Here is a 20,351-nt window from a genome sequence, read left to right as displayed (position 1 = left end):
GCCAAGCAAAGAATGATTTGCAAAAATTAAGCTCGGCAAGGACTAGAGTCCTTTTATGTTTTGTTTTTTGAAGTATTTCAAAAGCATAAAACAGCATCTGAGACAGAGTAGGTGCCTAGTATTTGTTGAGACAATGAGTCAGTCAATGAATGATGACAGGAGCGTAACACTATGCTGGAGGGTGAGGCTGTCACCTTTTGGTGTATTACACTTCTTAGATACTCAATCTACATGGAAAGCTGAGTCTAGGTTGGGCAACCCACTAACCTGCCACTCTTTCTCCCACTGGGTTTGCATAACATTTAATCTAGAAAGCAGGGTGTGACCAAGAGTGAGGAAACAGGGGCTAGAGTTATGGGACAGAGGCCAGATTTGGAAAGTTCAGAGGAGAAAAAAGGGCCAAGATAAACAAGTTGTAAAGACTGGAATTTAATGAGTGGAAATTTTTCAATGGTAGCAAAAAAAATATGCTGATTTGAAATATCCATTTCTGGCCGTAATAGCAGTAAGTGACATGGCTAAAAATTATGTCTAGGATGGGTGCCATTCTCAGTGAACATCAAATTTACATGTCTGTGGTCCAGATAGATCAATTTTTAAGAAATGGAGATGAAAACTAAATATTCAATATTTTATATACCTCTTTAGAGACATTTAGAAATCAACTGGAATTGGAAATTAGTATAATTGGATTTGGAAATTCAGCATACGGTACAGACAGTTGTACAGACACAGAAGAAAAATCCCTACCGAATCTTTATAAAACTAATTAAATTTCATCATAAGTGCTAGTACTCCTGGATTTTGGGAAGGGGGCTACAAAATTACCAAATAAAAAGTTTCTCAATCTCTTTCCTATTAGCTTAGGCTCTTTGGAATAAATAATTAGTGAAAATTTATGTTCAGATTTTCTAAGGCTGTTTCTTTCCTCTCAGTGGTTCAATCCACTCCCTTCTCCTGTCCACGATGTCGCACGGGTAAAGGGAAAGCCAGACGTTTTCCTCTCTTCCACCCACCGCTTAGCCTGTGCCTCAAGTCTAAGTCAGCCTTCCAGCGGGGCCCTGGGCTGGGGTAGTGCTGTTCTCTGCTGTGGGTCACAGCTCACTCTGCCACAGTGTCTCTCTAGCCAGCCTGTTAGCACTATGCTTTCAGCTCTCTCCCTCGTTCCCCTCAGGAAGCAGGTGGAAACTTCCAGAACTCTCTAAAGAGCCAGTCCTGGAAAACTTTGTCAGCTGTCACAGGCCTCTCTCTCCCTCTGCCTAAATATGTCACCATACAATCACCCCTCCACTATGCTTCAAAGTTTAAGTAGGCTCATAGATTTTTTTTTTAAAAGATAATCACTTTCTAATCAGTTTAAGGGGAAAATATATAAATTCAGAGCTACTAAAAATTGAATTGCTTCAAGTTTTGATCATTTATATTCCCAGCACAAATAAGATTCTGGAACAGAGTAAGTCCTCAAAAAGTATCTGATGAATCAGGGAATGAGATCTTGATGGAACATTTAGCCAATGAGAGCAAAAGGGGAAGATGGAGAAACTGATTCCCAAGGAACCCGTGCATCCAGCAGTAGGTAAAGCCAATTTTTATCTCTGGACTTTGCAGACACTCATGTGTTTACTTGGACTTCTGTCGCCTGCAACCAAGTGATTAATAAAAAGGCATAATAACTTACACTAATAATCTGAAAATTTAAATTAAAGTTACAATTTGTAAGGAAAATATAATTTACCAATATTGGCTTGAGAAGAGACAAAAAATCCAATTAGTTTAGTAAACGGAAAAACTTCAAGAGGCAAAAATCACCATACAATAAAGACTTTATGCAAGACCTTTTTTCCCCCTTTGAGTAGGCTAGTTTTAAAAATATATATCAAGGATAAATAATTCCATGAAACAGACAAATGCACCAGTCTCATCTTACTTATAAACAGTTCTATCCAAATAATTGAAAATGATTCAATATTAGAAATCTTTGAATAAAACTTGCTAAATTACACCATTAAAATAAGATATTGATCTTCTAATACATGATGAAAAATCTCTTGATAAAATTCTTTCACACAATGGGATTTATAGATGATGTAATACAGAATTGTACACCTGAAATCTATGTAACTTTACTAACAATTGTCACCCCAATAAACTTTAATTTAAAAAAAAATTCTTTACTTACCTCTAATTTTAAAAAGTAGTAAATCAGCAATAAAATAGAGCTTAACAAAGGGTATCTACCAGAAATTCAGAGCATACATTATCCTTAATGGTGGAACATTAAAAGCATTTCCATTAAAGTCAGTCAAAAGCTTCTGCTAAGCAATGCTAGTATCCAACGTGTAGCACTAGATCATAGCCAAAGCAATGCTAACAAAACAAACGAAATATGAATATTGGATAGAAAATGAAGCCTTACGTGTTCTTGTCAAGATGGCAGATTAGGTAAATGCTGTGCTTACCTTCTCTGACAAACACATCAAAATTAAAACTAAACTACAAAACAATCATCACTGAGAATCACCTGAATCTTGCTGAACAAAAGCCCTACAGCTAATGACATACAAAAGAAGCCACCTTGAGACTAGCAGGAGAGGCAGAAACGTGGAACAAGCTGGTTCCACACCCACATGTGACCATTAAAAACAGGGAGGGATATCTCACCTGCGGAGGTGCCCCCCCTGAGCAAGGGGCCCCAGCCCCTCTCCAGCCCAGAGTTCCAGTGCCAGGGAGAGGGGACAGAAGTCCCCATAAATTCTGGTTGTGAAAAACTAGTGGAGATTGTGGTTGAATGAGATGGAGGGGCTTGAATGAGCTGGAGTCCCAGGCCCTCCTCTTAAAAAAAGACTGCACTGGCCTTCCAGATGGAATTACGGGCTCTCAGCCACAGTGCTGCAGCAGCAGCTAGAGGTAAGAGGGACATATGGGAGGGAACTGAGTTGTTTGACTTCAGGATGAGAACTGGACTATCTCCAGGACAGAGGACCTGGCAGAAGCCATTGTTTCTTTGTTGAGCCCTTCCCCTTCCTGGTGTGCAGACATAGGCGGCCAATATATCAGTTTCCATCAAGCTGGCAGACATCATTGGTTCACCATGCCCTGGTGATCTGAGAGCCTGACCCACCCAACCTTTGGGCACACCCCAAAGCCAGTGGCTTTTTCATATAAATTGTCTGCTGTGGCTCATGCTGCGCTTTCCTAGGGTCTCTCAATGGTTCGCAGCACTCAGACAAGCAGCATCTGGCTTGAGTGTGTCCTGTACCTCTGGCTGAGCAGCCCTAAGCCTGGTACTAATGGCAGCCGGCCTTGGTTCACAGCTTGGACACTCGAGGCACTTACAACACAGCACGGACAGCAGCCATCTTCGGATTGCTGTGTGGCTCCTGCCGGGTGTCCCCAGATGGGGCACAAGCTGCAGCTGAACTTGACCTGCAGTGGTTCCTCCCTCAGTTGGCGCTGGGGCTGGCACACCCAGTGGCCAGGCTCGAAATGAGCTGGAGCATCACCCAGCTGCCTCTGAGGACGACACACCAAAGGGCAGATTGGGCAGGCACCAGAGCCCTGCTGAGGCAGATTCTGCTCTGTAGGGTCAGCCCCTGCACCACAACTCCTCCACTGTAGTCATGGCCAGTCCTCACAACCAGTGAGCCTGAGGGTCAATCCCTCCCACTGACACGTACATAGCAACAAAGGCTAAACTAGGAGAGGGGGGCACACCCAAACTCTGCACAAGGGACACACCTGGAGTGCAGAGCTCAGGTGACCAGGAGGACTGCACCACTGAGCCTCACAGCACACCTACTACATAAGGCCACTCTACTAAGACCATAGCAGCTCTACCTAATACATAGAAACAAACACAGAAAGGGAGACAAAATGGGGAGACAGAAATGTCCAAAATAAAAGAACAGAACAAAGAGCCAGGAAAAGGACTAAGCAAAATGGAGATAAGTATCCTGCTAGATGCAGAGTTCTAAACACCGGTTATAAGGATGCTCAGTGGCCTCAGGGAGAACTTCAGTAGAGATAGGAAACATGAAAATGGACATAGAAAACATAAAAAAGAACGAGTCAGAAATAAAGAATAATGAAGAATACATTACAGGAAATCAACAGATTAGACGAAGCAAAGGATCAAATCTGCGTTTTAGCAGAAAACACCCAATCAGAACACCAAAAAGAAAAAAGAAACCAAAAGCACGAGGAGAGTTTAAGGGGCTTCTGGGACAACATCAAGCATACCAACATTCGTACTATAGGGGTACCAGAAGGAGAAGAGAGAGGACAAGAAATTGAAAACCGAATTTAAGAAATAATAACAGAAAACTTTCCTAACCTGGCAAAGGAAATAAGACGTAGTGTAGGAGGAAGTGTGGAGCATCCCAAACAAGATGAACCAAAACAGGCCCACACCAAGACACATCATAATTAAAATGCCAAACGTAAAGACAAAGAGAGAATCTTAAAAGCAGAAAGAGAAAAGTAGTTACCTACAAGGGAGCTCCCCTAAGACTGTCAGTTGATTTCTCAACAGAAACTTGGCAGGCCAGAAGGGACTGGCACAAAGTACTCAATGTGATGAAAAGCAAGGACCTACAACCAAGATGACTCTACCCAGCAAGGCTATCATTTAGAATCGAAAAACAGATAAAGAGCTTCCCAGACAAAAGAAAGCTAGAGTTCACCACCACCAAACCTGTGTTACAATGGATCTTAAAGGGACTTCTTTAATACCATATACTTATATATAATAAAATGGCAATAACTACATACCTATCAACACTTTCAATATAAATGGATTAACTACTTCAATCAAAAGACAGCAGGGCTGAATGGGTAAGAAAACAAGATCCTTACATATCTGCCTACAAGAGACTCACTTCAGATAGAAAGGCACACACAGACTGAAAGGGACGGAAAAAGATATTTCATAAAAATTGAAAGCAAACAAACAAAAAGCTGGGGTAGTAATACTTATACCAGACAAAATAGACCTTAAAGCAAAGACTATAACAACGCTATTTACCCGAAAATAAGACCTAACTGGACAATCAGCTCTTATGAATCTTTTGGAGCAAAAATTAATATAAGACCCAGTTTTATATATGTCTTATATAAGACCGGGTCTTATAGTAAAATAAAACTGGGTCTTATATTAATTTTTGCTCCAAAAGACGCCTTAGAGTTGATTGTCCGGCTAGGTCTTATTTTCGGGGAAACACGGAAGAGACAAAGAAGGATCTAGTATTCCCACTTCTAGGAATTTATCTGAAGAAACCCAAAATGCTACTTCGAGGGGACATGTTCCTCCATATGTTCATTGCAGCATTGTTTACAATAGCCAAGATATGAAGGCAACCTGTGTGTCCGTGAATGGATGAACTGATAAAGAAAAGGTGATACACACACACACACACACACACAAATGGAATATTAGCCATAAAAAAGGACGAAATCTTGCCACCTGTGACATGGATGGACCTAGAGGGTATTGTACTGAGTGTAGTTAAGTCAGACAGTGAAAGACAAATGTCACATGATTTCATTTATAAGTGGAATCTAAAGAAAATAAACAAAACAGAAACAAACTCATACATACAGAGAACATTATGATGGTTCCCAGATGGGAGGGGGTTGGATGTGGGTGAAAAGAGGAAGGGATTAAGAAGTATAAATTGTTTGTTACAAAGTAGTTATGGGGATGTAGGGTACAGCACAAGGAGTAACTACATATGTTGTCAGATAGGTACTAGATCTATCGGGATGATAGATGGGAGAGGGCTGGGGACAGGGTGAAAAAGGTGAAGAGATTAAGAAATACAAATTGGTAGTTACAAAATAGTCATGGGGATGTAAAGTGTAGGGAATATAATCAATAATATGGTTAATAACTGTATAGTGCCAGTGGGTACTAGTCAGGGGGATTATTTCCTAAATTATATAAATGTCTAACCAGTATGCTATACACCTGAAATTAATATAAAATAATATTGAATGTCAACTATAATTGAAAAATTAAAAAGGGGAGGGGGAATAAAGGGGAATAAGAGGTTCAAATTTCCAGGTATAAAACAAGTAAGTCATGGGGGTGTAACGTACAGCATAGGAAATATCATCAATAACATTGTGATAGCACGTGATAGTGTCAAGATGGCTGCAGGACTTATGGTGATCACTTCTTTAGTACGGAGAATATAATCAATAACATGGTAATAACTCTGTATAATACCAGGTGGATACTGCTGAATAACTATGATGTACACCTGAAACTAATATAATATTGTATGCTAGCTATATTTCAATAAAAATCTTTAAAATATAAAAAAGAAAACGAAGTCTCACAATTGCAGAAGATGGGATTATCTTGAATTTTCAAAGAATATTAAAATTTTAAAGTGTTGCAAAGTAGTAATAGGTGAGCATATTAAAAATCAAATTGCTTACCATGACAGCAATAACCAATTATAAAATATATTTGAAAAAAATGGTGTATTTTCACTATAGCAACAAAAATAAACCCTCCCAAATAAATCTGTCAAAAAATGTATAATTATATAAATAAATCTTATGTAAGATTTCTGGTATGCCCACAATAAAGACATGCATTGATCTTCAAGAGAAACATTGTAATTTTCTTCAAATCAATACTATAAATTTAGTGCAACCAAAATCAAAACTTCAAAATATGCTCACCAATACCATGAAATTTTTGAAACATTATCAGGCTTTACCCCCACCAAATTTGAAAACAGATCAGAAAACTACAATCAAAGCAATATATTATTTATTAGGGATATCAAATACCCCAATTAAAGAATTTAACACATAGAACAGATTTGAAATCAGTGAGAAAAGAATTCACTTCAGTAAATAGTTGTTGGACTTTTCAATAAAAGTAGCTCTGTATCTTACATTCTTCACAAAAACCAATTCCAGATGAAGATCTAGATGCTTACAGGATAAACATCTTTGAAGAAAATATGGAATATGCTTTATATTTTGAAATAAAAGTCATAAAAATAATCAATTTGACTATATAAATATAAAACAGCTATAAAAAAGATACAAGTACAGTTAAAGATAAGTGACCAACTGGGAAAAACATTGGCAACAGACATGAAAGACTAATATCTAAATTCTATGGAAAAACTCCTAACAAACACATAAGATTAAAAAAGAATAATAATAAAAAATAATCAGGGGCCGGCCTGGTGGCTCAGGCGGTTAGAGCTCTGTGCTCCTAACTGTTGGAATCGAAGGCTGCCGGTTCGATTCCAACATGGGCCAGTGGGCTCTCAACCCCAAGGTTGCCAGTTCAATTCCTCGAGTCCCGCAAGGGATGGTGGGCTCTGCCCCTACAACTAAGATTGAACACGGCACCTTGAGCTAAGCTGCCTCCCGGATGGCTCAGTTGTTGGTTGGAGCGCGGGCTCTCAACCACAAGGTTGCCAGTTCAATTTCTCGAGTCCCGCAAAGGATGGTGGGCAGCGTCCCCTGCAACTAAGATTGAACACGGCACCCTGAGCTGAGCTGCCACTGAGCTCCTGGATGGCTCAGTTGGTGGGAGAGCATCCTCTCAACCACAAGGTTGCCGGTTCGAGAAAACGGCAACTAGACTTGGAGCTGAGCTGTGCCCTCCACAACTAAGACTGAAAAGGACAACAACTTGACTTGGAAAAAAAAGTCCTGGAAGTACACACTGTTCCCCAGTAAAGTCCTGTTCCCCTTCCCCAATAAAATCTTTAAAAAAAAAAAAATCATTCAGTAGAAAAATGAGCAGTGTAAAAGGTAATTCACATGAGAAATACAGTCTAAAATAAACATATAAAAGATGTCCAAACTCACTAGCATCAGATTTTTAGAATTATAATGAGTTTTTACCCATTAGATTAATAAAAAATTTTTAAATCTAATATTAAGTGTCCTTAATGATATGGGGGCAGGCATTCATTCATTGCTGAGAACCTATAACTTGTTAACAGCCGTTTTAGAAGCCAACTGAAGTATCTCTTTACAACTGCCTAACTCTGACCCAGTAATCCAAAAACGAATCACATACACATACAGGATGACATTCTTTCAGCATTGTTTGCAATTAGAAAAAAAGAAAAAGGAACCTAACCTAAGTGTCTATTAGAGTATACAGATTGTGGAACACTATACAAAAGTAGAGATTAGATACGATTAGACTGAAATAAAGAAACCAAGTAAAAAAGTGGCACAATGATACACATGTTTATGTTAAAACCAAAACTATACATTTTCTGAGGCTATATATAACATCTACAGACATTAACAGAAAAAGGTCTAGATGGAAAGTTAACTGTTCCTTCTAGAGAAGGTACTGAGATTGTCAAAAATAGACTTGTCTCTGATGTTTTTATAAGTAAAATGTAGTCATATACTACATTTATAAATTAAATTTTAATGGAAAAACAGTATGCACAGAGTGATACATTTTAAGAAAGTATACTCGTATACACACAAATTGCCCTTTGCATTTCTTTCTCTCTCCCTTTCTTGATGGCAAACACAAAGGAAAGGTTCTAGAAGATTAACTTCCAAAATAAGATTGTAATATTATCTAAATAAAATATCTCCAATAAAAATACACTCAACTTCTGTACTCTCATTTTAAAAAAAGAAGAAAATTCAGTTCAAGATTTATAAAAGCAATACAATATCAGCTGAGCTCTCTTATTTTCAGTTATTTACAATCTTCACGCGGTACATGATTGTATATTGGAATTTTGCTACATCGTTAAAATATAGTATCTGGGGCAGAGGGATATACAATTTTTGAAGTTAGAACTAACTCATTATTAACATTTCAGTCAGTGGCTTTATTAAATTTATAGACACTTTTAAAAGAAAAACAAAACTCGGAGTACAAAACCAGATTGGCTGATTTTTTTAACAGTTTACTAATTCTACCTCTACATTAAACACTTTGATATTTAAAATTTAAAATTATCATTGACAACTTCTTGTGAGAATAGTTCCTTCTGGAGTTTATTCTGTAAAACCTTCTTATCCTAAGGAGAATGATACTGGCATTCAAATATAACAAGCTGAATTTTATGAATGACACTACTTTTGAGTTGTTTTTGGAGCACTGTGCTTTTAAGAATTGCTTGTTTTTAATTCAACGTATTGATGAAGATTTGAACTATATCAAGAAAATAATGATGAGAAAAGAGGAACTTCCAGAGCTATCTGGTTTCACAACGGTTATGAGAGAAAAGTACAGTCAGCACTTTCTTGCCAAATAAAAAAATTAGGAAAACCTTTAAAGGATATCTTCAACAGAATTCAGAATTTCCTTCACCTATCCTAGATACCTGTTCAACTGTCTCCTATAGCAATTTGCCTTGTAAAAGTGCCTCTCACATTCCTGAAAAAGGAACAAGTTCCTTTAGGAAGGCTACAGTGGAGCGAGCACTGTGGCAGTGTTAGCAAGTCTGGCTCCCTCACTGAGATCCCCGGTTGCCCTTATTTAGCAGATTCTTCTTCTGCATTACACGAGGGCTGCGTTAACAAGCCTTCCTTCCAGCTCTAAAAGCCAATGAGCCATGCTTTCATCAGAGGCCACCAAGAAGGAAACACAAACAAGCCCTTTTACTTCATATCAGGAAGGCACTTTTATAGCTATATTATATATCAGTTTTATCTTCAGCATAATTAAGCAATGCTTTACAGGAAACATCCAGCATTTCTTATATATGCTACAAATATTCAAAAAACATGAGTTGGTGATGACAATTCAAAAAAAATCATGTATAACCTAGGTGAAGAGACTCACAAACAATTTAGGTAGATTCTTTTAAACAAAAGGCTGGTATAATTTTTTTCCAAGGAGGTATTTAGCATTTAAAGTGAGGAATGACTAGTCAGTAATGCTAGCATTTTTTTTTCCCACAATGAAACCTGAAAAACAAAATATGAATTAAAATGAACCCACTTAATCTTTATTTAATCACTTACATTTATTTTTATAACAAAGCACTTTTTATATAATTTAAAACACACATGCTTTGATTGAACAGTGATTGTAAATAGATCCAGTTTTCTTCCACTTGTGATGACAACTTTGTCATTTCTTCTAGAAGTGTTGGATCTGAAGAAAGCATTTTAAGGTGCAACTGAAAAGAAAAATATGATAGTTGAACATTTAAAAAAAATTAAAATTTTGTTTATTCTGGATTCAACTTTTTTACCAAGGAACATGAGAAGACACTATGCTGAATATTTTTTTCTTAAATCCTGGTTTATTACCATCTCCCATTCTCTCTCCTCTATCATTTTTTTTTTCCTTTTATTGTGAGTTCCTTTATGACACTGTCACTCACTTAGAAGAATTGAAGTTGTCATCACTGTCCTCCACCTAAGGACAGTCCTGTATTCAGAAATAAGGACATAGTTCTAACACGAAATCCCTATTTTTGTGCTTCTGTAAGGTTCTGCGTTCACTGTAACCCACTGGTAGTGAACGCCAAATGGGCCCTTTGCTTTATTTTCTAAAGATTTAAGTCACTTTATATTCAGGAACTAATCATGGTAAATTTGGGAAAGGATATTGAAACAATTTTTGGCATTTCTATTTTTTCATGGTACCATCTAAATATCTACCTTTTAAATAATTTTAAATAGTTAGATCAAGTGAAAACTCATTTTACATATTAATGATAAAGAATCACATTTGCTATCATTGAAAATCAGCATCATCGACTTCCTTCAATACATTATACTTTTGAAATAAACATGAGAACTCCATTTCATTGGTCATAAAAGCAACTGTGTTATTGCCAAATCGTTTGAAACTCCTTCAACCAACATAGAAGTAAATATTTCGATTTCAGCAGTAGAAAAAAAACAAAACATAAATATAAAACGTGACTTCCTTTCACAATCGTAGGAAAAAAATGCCAAAATGTAATTACCTTTTACAAAGTTAATAGTTTAGTACATTGAATCAAATAGATGACCCAGAAAAGTCAGGGAGTTGATTCAAAATGTGCTGATTAAAAAAACAAACACTACAAAGCTGCATGATCAAGCTGTCTAAAATGGTAGTCACTAGGTACAGGTGACTATTTAAATTTAATTAAATTTCTAAAATAAAAAATTCAGTTTCTCAGTCACATTAGCCACACTTCCAGTGCTCAGTAGCCACATGTGACAAGAGGCTGCCATGTTGGACAGTGGAGATACAGGACATTTCCATCTTTGCAGAAGTTCCATCAGACAACACTACTCTTGAGGAAGGCAAGCTAGGAAGCACTGTCTTACATTAAACTTACCTTTAGAAACAAAGCAAGATATGCCTGGGCCAACTCAAAATCACGCTTTCTGTCCAACATCATCCCGATCATTTTTAAGAAACTCTGCATAACTTCTACAGACCCGCCACAATCAGGAGACAAGGTTCGAAGCTCTGTTTCAATTCCTGATGGGCCTAATTCTTTCAGAAGGTTAAGAGCAGCTTCATCTGAATTTAGTTTTAAAAAGAATCCGGTTAGTACCTACAATCACTTCTCTTAAAACTAGTTTTCATTTCATAACCCAAGCAACACATTTAAATTGCACACGAAAGTCTTTCTGTGGCTTAATTTTTTTCCTGTTAAGTAGCAAAATAAACCCAAAATTAAGTAAAAATCAGTACAAATGATGAGAGCAATACAATAAAAAGTACTAAACTTTTTGTATTTCCTGTAATACCAGGGTGATTTTTTCTGTTAAAGAAAGTTTAATTAATGCCCAGTAACAGATACTTTTAAATGCTCATAAATAAATCAGATTAAATCTAAATATAAGAAGGCTATAGACAGTACATACCAAATTATTAGTAGTAGTTGCCAATGTGCCAATGGAAATAAAATGAGGTAAGGGAATTTATTTTTCTTTCTTTTTATTGTTATAAAAATTATAGAAGTACCATATGCTCATTAAGAAACACTAACAATACAGAAATATGTAAGGGGAAAGACCCCATCTTATTCTTACCCACCCCAAATCTCCTTTTGCAGAAGTAAAGCACTCTTATTTCATACTCATCCCACGATATTCTACACACAACTATTTTTATATGAGGCATTTCATATTACAATGGCAATGAATATGCTTTTAGCTTTTTGAAAAGGAACACCACCAATGACAAAAGTGTAATAAATTTTACTTTCTGTCTTCAGTATATTCTAAACAATAGTGATTTTCTTCTTTGTGCCCCATAAATAAAACAAGTTACTCCTTTTATGATTCTGCTATTTCTCAGTCATCTACAAAGGCCATTCTTTGGCTTTGCCAATGGGGACTTGAGTGATACTGGTACAAAAACCAAAGCATATGGATCAGAAAACAAAAGGCTAAGTCAAACAGGACAGTGATTGTGATTTTGTTTATTGCTTATAGCTTTTATTGTTTATCATTATTAGCTACAGACTGTAGGTTTCAAAATTCAAATCTATTATTAAACACACTCAATAAACAATTTTTAAAATTGTCTTTTTATGGGATAATTTGACAATATCTGAAATTACCTAAGACAAAAAAGTCTCTTCTACATTGCAAACTGTATTGTAAACTGCTTTTATAAATAAAAACAAAAGCAAAAGCTAGAAGTCTAATTTTCATTACAGAAAGTGTGAAAGATTTTCAAAAGATAATTCTAATATCAACATCTGAGGTTAGCATCACTCATTTAATATAACAGTACAGAAGCTAAAATTAGTTATTTCATAGTAAAACCAAATTTCAATCCTTTTAGTTTTTCCTATCTTCTTTCAGCTACTAAGAAATCTGCTAATATTTCATTCAATTTCTCTTTATATAAAGTAAAATAAGATGAAGCTACTTGGTAAAATATTTATAATTTAACTTACATTTATTATTTACCAGTCCTTCTTCGAGTCTCAAGCAGAAATCTGATTTTTGAGCCAAAATTCCAAGATTTACCACTTTAGACTTAAACAAAAACAAACACACATTATTCAAACAACACAAAAAAATGTACAGTTTATAATTAAAAGCTACCATTAACTTATGCACGTAAAACTTGGTGTTGGTAAAGAACTACAAATGTATAATTTATAACAAATGTATAATAAAGAAGTACAAATGACACACACCACATACTTAGAATGCTCCAATTTGGTTTTTACCTGTTGGGGATCATTCTTTTGTTCTGGAGCCACGTATCTGGGTACAAGGCCAGGAACTGTTGGTATAAAAAATGGTGCTGATTTGGGTACTTTGGGTGGTTCCTTTGGTTTATTCTTTTTCTGATGAGAAAGGGAAAAAGATTAGTAAGTAATTATCTTGCCAACAGTTTCTAATACGTAATTTGAAATCAATTTTAAAACAAAGTCCAAAAAGGAACAAAAAAGGAGTGGAAAATTTTCAGATTAGAATGCTAAAATAAAATCTCATCAATCAATATCATAGATATCCATAAATTGGGCTTCCCAGAGTAAACCTCCAGTACCCTTGCTGATAAGACAGAAGGAAAATGACAGGGTTCAGAAGCCCTAAGACAAAGACAGTTCATTTTCCTGAAACATGAATATTTATATGAATTTTAGGTGAAGAAATAATAGTCAAGCACTTCTGAACTTCTTTTATATTGAAACATTTTAGCAAAATGGGCTAGAAAGCAAAATTTACATATTCACTCAACAGTTTCTCAAATTTTTCTCCAAAAGAAATTTGGACCCACAGGTAGACTCTACCATTAGAATTTAGGTGAAATTTTTTTCTGAAGCATATCCCTAATTCTTCTATTTTGTTGGAATTTTTATTTTTCCTTAGTATTTTGTGTTTTTAAAAAGCATAAGAACACTAATGCTCATTTATAAAATATTTCAAGTGTCAGTAAAATTCAATCAGGCAAAACCTCCATCAGATTTCCCACTGACAGAATTTAGTTTTGGTGACGACCTTGGGGCACATCACTATCACGGGAGCATTTGATGAAGAACCTTTCTATGGTAAACTGCCTCACAAAGGAGTCTCACAATTTTACCTTACACTATTCTTCTTCCATTCTTTAAGCTCTGTAACCTTAGGGAGATTTGCTTTTTGAAAGAAAGCCAGGGATATTTGTGGCCTCACGGAGGCAGAGGATGAAAGAAAGTTCCTACACGAAAGCAGGATAAAGTACTGCTAATTACACTGTAAGCACAGCCCTTCTTTGGGATGACAGAGACTAGTAAGAGTCACAGTTACCCTTCTAACTCACTGTTTTGGAGTTAGAAGGGATACAGTCAGAGCTGCAAATAAAATAAAAGGCTTTGGAGGAGCTTCACAGTGCTCTGCAAATTATCTTATCTTCTAAGGAAAACCAAAAGTAGAAAAGTTACCCAAAGGACAAATATAAGAATCAGACCTTTTATTATTCAGTAGGAAATAAAAATATTAAAGGTGTAGCATATTTCTCTCATAAAGATCATTAAGTTTCTATATAAAGTTTTATGTAGAATAAAGTATATCTTCGCAAGGAGCAGAGTAATCCAAAAACTTAGCTCACATAATTGGGTATTATTCTGATTGCTTCTTTCACACTCATCTACTTACACTTGTTAATGCATTGCTTTTAAAGCTATTCCATTAAGTACTCCCTTTATAGCTGACAGATTGGACGACATGAGGGAGAGATTTCACAATTATGCTGCTAGACAACATCCCTTTAATGCGATGCCCAATCTCTCTCAAAAAAGTGAGCAAGTAAAAAGAAGCACTTTTAACTTCTGTGAGAATTAACATGTGAAAACTTCCTTCTCTTTTCTTACCGAAGACGCTCATCGTTTCTGGTGCTAAGTTATCAGTTACAAAACCACTTAGGCACCTTGTCATAGTTATTTATGTCAGTGTTCCTCATACTTTTTTATGCCGGCTCACAATGTGACTTAGCACATACATTACCTCTAGTGGATGTGTGCATGTGTATTATCTAATCAAATCAAGTGTCATAAAACAACACTTAACCATCATCACTGAAATTTTCTACTCTAGTCAATTCCTTTCAATTGCTTTTGCTTGGGGAGGGGGTCATGAAACAATGCTTTGAAAAACACTCATATATGCTGTAATTGTCCATTTTTCATGAAAAATTATAGTATCCTCAAGTAGAAAGGGCTAGGTAATTTTCCACTGCTGCTATCTCAGGACATTACCTAGCACCTAGTTCAGTCACTTACATGCCTAGACTTGACACAGCAAGCTCTAAACATCTTCTTGGAGTTGGCAGAGTAGGGTATGGGATGATAAAGGGTAACTGAAGCTTAATAAAAAAAAAGACCATTGAAAGTCTTCCAGTCTCAAATGGCTAGCAATAGAAATATCACATATTATGTTGGCAATTTTTTTTCTTGTTTTAGAAGTTAAAAAAGTAATTTATAGGCTGGATTTAAAATATCCAGTTTCTAATAGCTCTGTAGTTGCAGGCTGTACGTTTGCTATATCCCAAGGTCTGCTGAGAGCTCTCAAAGTCAACATGCATATAGAATATACATATAGACAGAAAATCTAGTGATAATCACACTGGATAAACAGGATTCAACTAAATGGCATTCTCTTCACTGCCTTAGGTATTAACAGCTCCTCCTAATGCCCTCAAAGTAGGGGAAGCTTTCTCTACTAAAGAAAATGCTTCTCGAATGTGCCTTTCGGGGTCAATATTAATTGTACTATGGTATTACCTTAATAACATCCAGATAAAGAAGGCTTTTCCACCGTGATTCAGGAAGGAGTGATAGAGTCACCAACTGCTCATTCAACTGTTCTGGGGAATCATACTCTATCATTTCATCGCTTGGTTCTACGGTTTCTTCTGCTAATTCTATATCTTAAAACAAAAATTTTTAGGTAGAACAAATTAACAAAAATGAGATTTTTAGCATATAAAAGCAATTTTATTCATTCCAAATCCATTAGTATTTCATACGATGTTCACTCAGTGTAGCCTTGTAAACACTTTCTATTAATTTCATTTCCTCATCTTTTCATATTAACTACAACTCCCATCGCTAGACCTAAAACTTCTCCACTGGTATACTATTAGATATCTTATCAATGCCATGCCAATCATTTTTGCAAAATTCATGAAGTCATTCAAAACATTTCATATCAGTTAAAAAATACTTTGATCGAATGCATTAAACCAGGGGTGTCCAAACTTTTTTCAACGTTTTTCACCAAGGGCCATATGTGGTAAAATACACAAACAGCCGGGCAACTCACTCGAGGTGAAGTACGTATCGCCTCACCTGGTTTAGTTAAGTAAACTAAATATATTTTTGGAATTTGCTGTGGGCCAATTAACAATGGATTGCGGACTGCAGTTGGCCTGCGGGCCGCAGTTTGGACACTCCTGCATTAAACTTTGCCTTCAGTAGCAATATCACTCATTTCACGTTTGTTACTATACTTCAAAAATTATTTTACTGTTTTGTGATTACCTTGGGTTTGACAAGTACCAGGAAGCATCACTACTGAAGGAACATAATCTGTGGGAAGTGGCCGTATTGAAACAACTGAATACAGGGAAATATTGGACCTGAGAAATAAAAACATAAGCAATATTTAAAAACTTATAAAAATTGGTTTTTCAGAGAAACTCCAATTATTGCTAATAATTTCTATAATCTTGAATTTGGATACAGATTCCAATCACTTACAAATTAAAAAAAGATCTCAAACATAGATAGTATTGATTTGAAAATGCTTTGATTTGTGTCATGAATGTCATCACATGAAAGCTAGGTATAAACATTATTAACGGGGTCTTTATTTTTAATGTAGTACAAAAATGTATTTATTTGAGAGACAGGTACTGGAATAATACTTTTATAAAGTAACATAACCTCCACCAATTTATATTGTTTTGACAAATGTCACCCTTCATTTAAGGAAATATAAATGAAGATAGACTCGGAGAGTTACATTAGAAAATATGCTGACCAGATCCTTAGGGTTAACAGTCATGATTTCCCCTTCTCTAGAGTGGTCCCCTAAGTGGCCATGTTTCTGCTACTTGACTGTGCACCATGACCTTGTATGACTAATCAAGAGGCAGCTACCTGTTCCAAAGTCGGCAATCAGATTCTGTTTCCCATATATTATGAATTTGGAATGGAAAATAAAGATTGGGAATATCAGGTTCTGAGTTATATTAATAGCAGTACTATATACTCTTGCTGCTGAGGTTCCATAGCTACTGTTCTTCTCTTGTCTTGATTGTTCAAGCCTCACAGATTCCAGGAGATACGTACTCCATTTTGCTTATTAAGGTGGCCAGAGTCTATTTCCACTATATATTGAATTTATTTTCATATCCTAAAAATCTAATTATAAAATTTTATAATTAGAAAAAGAAGTAAAATTTTTTTCTCTTCCTCAATATTAACAGTTAAAAGAAATAGACATCTGAACTCAGGAAATAGACAAAAATTTTTCTAGACTCAGATGAGGGACTATTTATTTTGAATTCTTACACGTTTATCACGTGGAGTTGGCAGATCACCATAAGTATCTCTGCATGGTTCTCAAGAGTTGTACAACTAGAATAAATCTTAGTAAGCATTTTGCCCACGCTTATGCCTTATTTTATAGACAAAGTAATCTGAAGTTAAGAGATTGGCCAAGGTCAGAAGGCAGTATTGTGGTAGTGGCAGGAAGCCCAGGGCCTGGCTGGGGACTCCCCTTTTCTAACATTTTTAAATTCACTTATCCTTTCTGCAAATAAAAACTAAATGTAATAGATAAAAATCAATCCTGTGGTTTAGAATACATTTGAACAAAGCTATTTGAATTATCAACCAGATGTTGAATCAGTCATAAACTTATGGTAAATTAACTCTGTGTTAACTATGTAACATTTTTATCCTACAAATTAAAAAAACGAAAAACAAAAAAACTAAATGTTAGCAACTGTGATTCTCTGACAATATCATCTTCCTTCTCTTCCTTACTCAAAACAGAATTGTATGAAAGAACTCACCATAGATAAATTCCAAGGTGGTCAACGTGGGAAGTGGCCAGAAAGTCTCCAGTAGGCGACATAGTAACATTGAGAGGAGCTGAGTCCAACAAAAAGCTGTCTATAAGGCTATAAAAAGAATCAAGACATTACAATATTTTAACACTACCAAAGGATATAATTCACAAAATACATTTTTGTTAAAAGAATATGGGATAAGATATACAGAAAATTTTCATTTTTATTTTTTTTTAAATCACCACCACAAGAAAGTCATCCATAACAAAGAGCTCTGTCAACTAAGTTGCTATATGACAATAATCTCTTAATGAGAAAGCCTTAAAATACTAAATAGACCAATTAACCAGAGAAAAGAGTTTTCAACAGGGAGAATACAGGAAGAAATACTCTGTTTTTCTGAAATTCCATTTTGGTAGACTAACATGTGGACAATTCTGAAGATATCATATGTTTAAAATAAATCTACTTATCAGCACTCTCTTATATTTTTGTTATCCCAGTGAAAATAATAAAAGGCTTAGGCAATAGAAGAAATTAATAAAATAAAATGGCTGTAAATAAGAGAATAGTAATGCAAAAAAATTGAGCAGTTCTACCTGTTTTTCAAATAGGTAACCTGTTTTTCAAATATATATTTCATGCTATACATGAAATATATAAAAAAAATTCAATCTCTAGAGCATAACCATAAAGCAGTGTATGGAAACTAGTCTCATAGCTTTAAAAGCTGGAGGGGTGGAAAAGTTGGGGAAGAAAGGGGAGTGATGACACCCAGGTAAGAGACTCAGAATAGACTTCTCAGAGAATACAGTATTGGATGCATAAGGATAAGGCTACATATAGGGTCTTGAATACCAAACATCTGAGGTTGTTTTTATCTTTTAATCAATAGAAAAAATCACTAAAGGCATTTGACCAGATAGTGGTGTAATCTTCACTTTCATTAAAAAAAAAACAAACAAAAATCTGCCATCACAATGTAGAGTGTTTCTGACCCGAAAAACAGTAGTGGTCATCTAACAAGCAATGGGGATCTGAATGAAGTGGATTTAATGAGCAAATAGAAAGACCTCCTGCAGAGGATGCTTCTCAGGCTGGCTAAGTGTAGGATACTTTGTATACTTTAAGAGGAATATATGGTTTTAACCACTGCTGTTTTAAAAACTTTATTCACTGAAGCCAGTACATTATCCATGGACAGGCCCCGCAAAATTAAGTTCAGAATCTACATTAAATAAAACATTTCAAGCAAAAAAAAAATCACAGCAGTTATCACTTTTTTTATTATAGATATCACTTTTTTTTATCACTAGGAAGTATCTTGGGCACTTGAGTCTACAAAAGTAATCCTCATGACCTCATGGGTAGATTCATCCTTACTATATAGGTCAGAAAAATGAGGAACACACAGTAAGATTTAAAAACTTGTTCAAGGGAGAAAGCAACTGAACCAGGACGTCACCTCTAAATCACTATAAACTCAGTAAAAACACTACTGAAACTAAAGGTACACAAAGCTTGTTAGTACATACACACCCGGGAATGCCTACACTGGTGATTCAGGGAACACACTCAGCAGCTCAAATGGAAATGAAGACTCCCTAGTGGAGACAAGTGACTCGTCCATGATGAAATCTGTCCCTTTATTTGTTCAGAAAATGATTAATAATGTAAATTTAAATAACGAATGCAAGGTAGGAAGACAAGACTAAAATTAGGAGCACTGGGAACACATACTCAAGTGTACTCAGGACGGTGACCGCTGTTTAATTCCAGTGTGGGGGAAAAAGTGAGTAATAACCTGTCTCATTTCTGTTCAGACCTACTTTCGAAGCTCACAAGAATGGCTTCTCTTGGGAACCAGGAGAATTGAGAAAAAGGATACACTGGTGAACACTTATTATATCCAGAGACTGTTACATTATTTATGTGAATTCATTGAATCCAAAAAACCTGAGCTGAAAAACCTGAGCAGAAACATTATCCCAATGTATATAGATGATAATTAAACCTAAACACAGCAATTTCAGATCTTACCATTTCTTGTCTTAATATTTGTTTATTAAAAGTGTAAGTATGTGACGGGTGAAACTCCGTAACACATTTAAAATCTGTTAAAAATAGAATCTACTGCTTGAGCAAATTTATTTTATGTGATACTATAATTATTTTGTCAAATTCACTGTGCAACTTGATTCCACAGCTGTTGTTGTGTGTGGGTAGAAAGACCTTCCATTAGTAAAAGCATCAAATTGAGGAAGATGGTTTCCACATACACAGCATATTTCTTACATGGCCACATTAGTTCATAAAGCATAAGCGTGCAGACTTAATTCCAGACCTAACTACCAGATAGTCTCCT

The 20,351-nt window shown here is 35.7% G+C and overlaps 1 protein-coding gene across 1 annotated transcript in view; it reads right to left on the bottom strand.

Annotated features, from left to right (window-relative positions):
* Window positions 1-6,764: 6,764 nt before the first annotated feature.
* WDR36 (WD repeat domain 36) overlaps window positions 6,765-20,351 on the bottom strand; it is a 39,624-nt gene continuing 26,037 nt past the window's right edge. Inside the window, exons 17-23 of the mRNA XM_019727769.3 lie at window positions 17,990-18,097; window positions 16,449-16,546; window positions 15,690-15,835; window positions 13,155-13,274; window positions 12,876-12,957; window positions 11,298-11,485; window positions 6,765-10,139 (exon numbers count right to left, since the gene is read on the bottom strand). Of these exons, the coding sequence (XP_019583328.3) occupies window positions 9,990-10,139; window positions 11,298-11,485; window positions 12,876-12,957; window positions 13,155-13,274; window positions 15,690-15,835; window positions 16,449-16,546; window positions 17,990-18,097 (892 nt within the window). The 3' untranslated portion in view covers window positions 6,765-9,989. The remainder of the gene's footprint in view (window positions 10,140-11,297; window positions 11,486-12,875; window positions 12,958-13,154; window positions 13,275-15,689; window positions 15,836-16,448; window positions 16,547-17,989; window positions 18,098-20,351) is intronic.

The sequence above is a fragment of the Rhinolophus sinicus genome, chromosome 3, assembly GCF_057876585.1.
Source record: "Rhinolophus sinicus isolate RSI-liver-muscle chromosome 3, RSI-T2T, whole genome shotgun sequence".
Taxonomy (NCBI): Eukaryota; Metazoa; Chordata; class Mammalia; order Chiroptera; family Rhinolophidae; genus Rhinolophus; species Rhinolophus sinicus.
Note: the sequence above shows the minus strand (reverse complement) of the source record. Positions and strands in the feature narration are given on the sequence as shown.